The sequence below is a fragment of the Myotis lucifugus genome, unplaced genomic scaffold (assembly GCF_000147115.1).
Source record: "Myotis lucifugus unplaced genomic scaffold, Myoluc2.0 scaffold_146, whole genome shotgun sequence".
Classification (NCBI taxonomy): Eukaryota; Metazoa; Chordata; class Mammalia; order Chiroptera; family Vespertilionidae; genus Myotis; species Myotis lucifugus.
The window spans coordinates 2,743,294-2,745,590 of NW_005871194.1; the positions used below are offsets into that span (position 1 = coordinate 2,743,294).

General features: G+C 64.4%; 2 protein-coding genes across 2 annotated transcripts in view; both read left to right on the forward strand.

Moving 5' to 3' along the window:
• KRT17 (keratin 17) overlaps positions 1–450 on the forward strand; it is a 5,265-nt gene extending 4,815 nt beyond the window's left edge. The window contains exon 8 of the mRNA XM_006094935.3: positions 214–450. Within this exon, the coding sequence (XP_006094997.1) occupies positions 214–308 (95 nt within the window). The 3' untranslated portion in view covers positions 309–450. The remainder of the gene's footprint in view (positions 1–213) is intronic.
• Positions 1–2,297, forward strand: part of KRT16 (keratin 16) — a 24,487-nt gene that overhangs the window by 13,866 nt on the left and 8,324 nt on the right. The gene's annotated exons all lie outside the window — the stretch shown is intronic.

Below are 2,297 nucleotides of genomic sequence, written 5' to 3' on the forward strand. Positions count from 1 at the left end.
TCACCCCACCCACCTGGGGGTCTGGGGCACAGCAGAGGGACAAGCTGGAAGGGAGGGAGCCATGAGGGCAGAAGGACAGTGTGGATGTGATGCCGAGGAGCCAGCAGAGGCCTGGACACCGTGGCTGTGGGGGAAAGAGCGCGGTCCTCTCAGGGGTGGGGTGAGCCAGGCTCTCTGGGCCCCTGCCCCCCTCTGAGTGTCTGTCTCCTGCAGCCGTGACCACCCGTCAGGTGCGCACCATTGTGGAAGAGGTGCAGGACGGCAAGGTCATTTCCTCCCGGGAGCAGATCCACCAGACCACCCGCTGAGGACCCTTCTCACCTGGCTGCCCTCCCACTCCCCCCAGGGCCCTCATCAGCCCTGCAGCCTCGACCTCCCCAGCCTGAGCCCCGTGGCTCCCCGTCCCTTTCCCATACCCCCTGCCTGACCAATAAAGCTTGTTGACTCCGACGTGGAATGCCTCCTGATTGTGGCCACTGAGTGGGCCCCAGTGAGGGAGGGGTGAACAGAAGCGGGGGCGGGGGGTGGGACAGGGAGGAGTCCCCGGACGCCCACTGTTGTTGACTTAGAGTCTCAGACCAGGGTAAGGAGTAGGTCTGGGCAGAGCTTGTGTGTGGTGGTCCCAGGGAAGGTGGTGCAGGCCGGGCCAGACAAGGGTGCGGCCAGTGTATGGGGGGTCTTAGGTGGCCTCTTCGTGTCCTCTAAGTGGGTCTGTGGCCTTGGGCAGTCGCTTCCCCTTGCTGAGCCTCATTCTCTCATCCATAAGTGGGTGAGCAGATTTCAGGTGTGGGAGCCAGTGGCCCACGGGATGTTGCATTCAATTGCTCCTTGAGGTCCCTCCTCCGAGAGGGGGCAGGGGTGGGCCAGGACAGAAGTCTGGGTTCTCTTGGGAGATGGTTAGGGCCCCCGTTGCCCAAGAGAAAGGGGGATCTCTCAGGAATGTTTCCTTAAATGGTCAGCTGCCGCTCGGGATGGGGTGCTGGGGCGTAGGTTGTCCTGGGGAGCAGCACCATCCTCCCTGGCAACCTGCGGGTGGGGTGGTAGGAAATGCATCCTGGGGAGGGGCCAGGGCAGCCCCGCGCAGCCACGCCCAGGACCCTCTGGGCCCCGCCCCTTTCAGGGGAGGAGCCGCTGGGGAGGAGCCTGACATCAGGAAGTCTGCCTTTGAGTGAATCCGGAAACCGTGGGGTGGGGTGAGCCTGCTTTCCTGGTTTTCTTAGAGAAGTGGGAGTGGGTGGGAGGGGTGAGTGAGAGGAGGGGTGCCCCCACCGCACCCCGATTCCCCGACAGGCCTCGGACTGTCTGCTGCTGCACAATCAGACCTGGGTGTCCCAACCCCTGCAGCATCCTGGTGCCTGGAGGTGGGGGGCGGGGCTTGGGCGAGGACGGGGCAGGAGCCGCTGGGGCAGTGGCTGTCTAGGCAGTGGGCAGCTGGGGTGGGGCTTTGGGCAGGTCCCAGGCCCGCGCTGGACCGCAGAAGCCACAGGAAGCGAGGAGTGAGATGAGCCCCAGCTAACGGCCCTTCTGGCCCTGATACCGGGGAGGGCAAAGAGGGCGAGCTCCTTCCCATGGCCGTGGCCCGGACCCCCTGCCTGCAGAGGCCACTGCAGCGCTGCGTGCGGGCTGGGCCTGCAGGTGTTGCTCTGTCAGCGGCTGGCGCCTCTCCGCTGCCTGAGCAGCAGCCGGGACAAGGATGCAGGCCAGGCAGGTGGCATCGCATCCCCAGGCCCCCGCCGCACATCCGGCCACAACCAGCAGAACCAGCCCTGGGCCGAGGATGGCTCCTCCGGAGGGTGATCTCATTTGTTTGAACAACCTTCCTAGGAAGCAGGAAGGCTCTGGGAAGAGGCGCCTCATTGTGTGAACGGGGACACTGAGGCTCTGAGGAACAGTGACTCAGCCCTTGCCTGGAGCCCGGCATGTCAGGGATGGAGCAAGGTGCTGCCCGGAGACGGGGACGCTGTGCTGGGAACAGGAACCGGGAGCCCCACCTCCTGCCCCACCTCCGGCCCAGACTCAGGCTGGGAGGCAGCGGTTCTCTCTCCACAGACTGGGCCTCCTCCTGCAATGCAGTGGCTGCAGAGGGGTCAGAGTGTGGGGCTGGCCAGGGCTTCTCGTCTTGTTTGTTTCTTTTCTTTTTATTGTTGCCCCTCTGCTGGGGAAGCAGACCCTGCCCACAAAGTGAGGGGGTGGGTGGCTCCGGAGGCCATAACACGGTTCAGCCTGATGTGCTGAGAGCTGAGTTAGGAGATTCTTGTTGCTGCCCTGCTGGGGTTGGGTTCACGGGAGATAGTCCT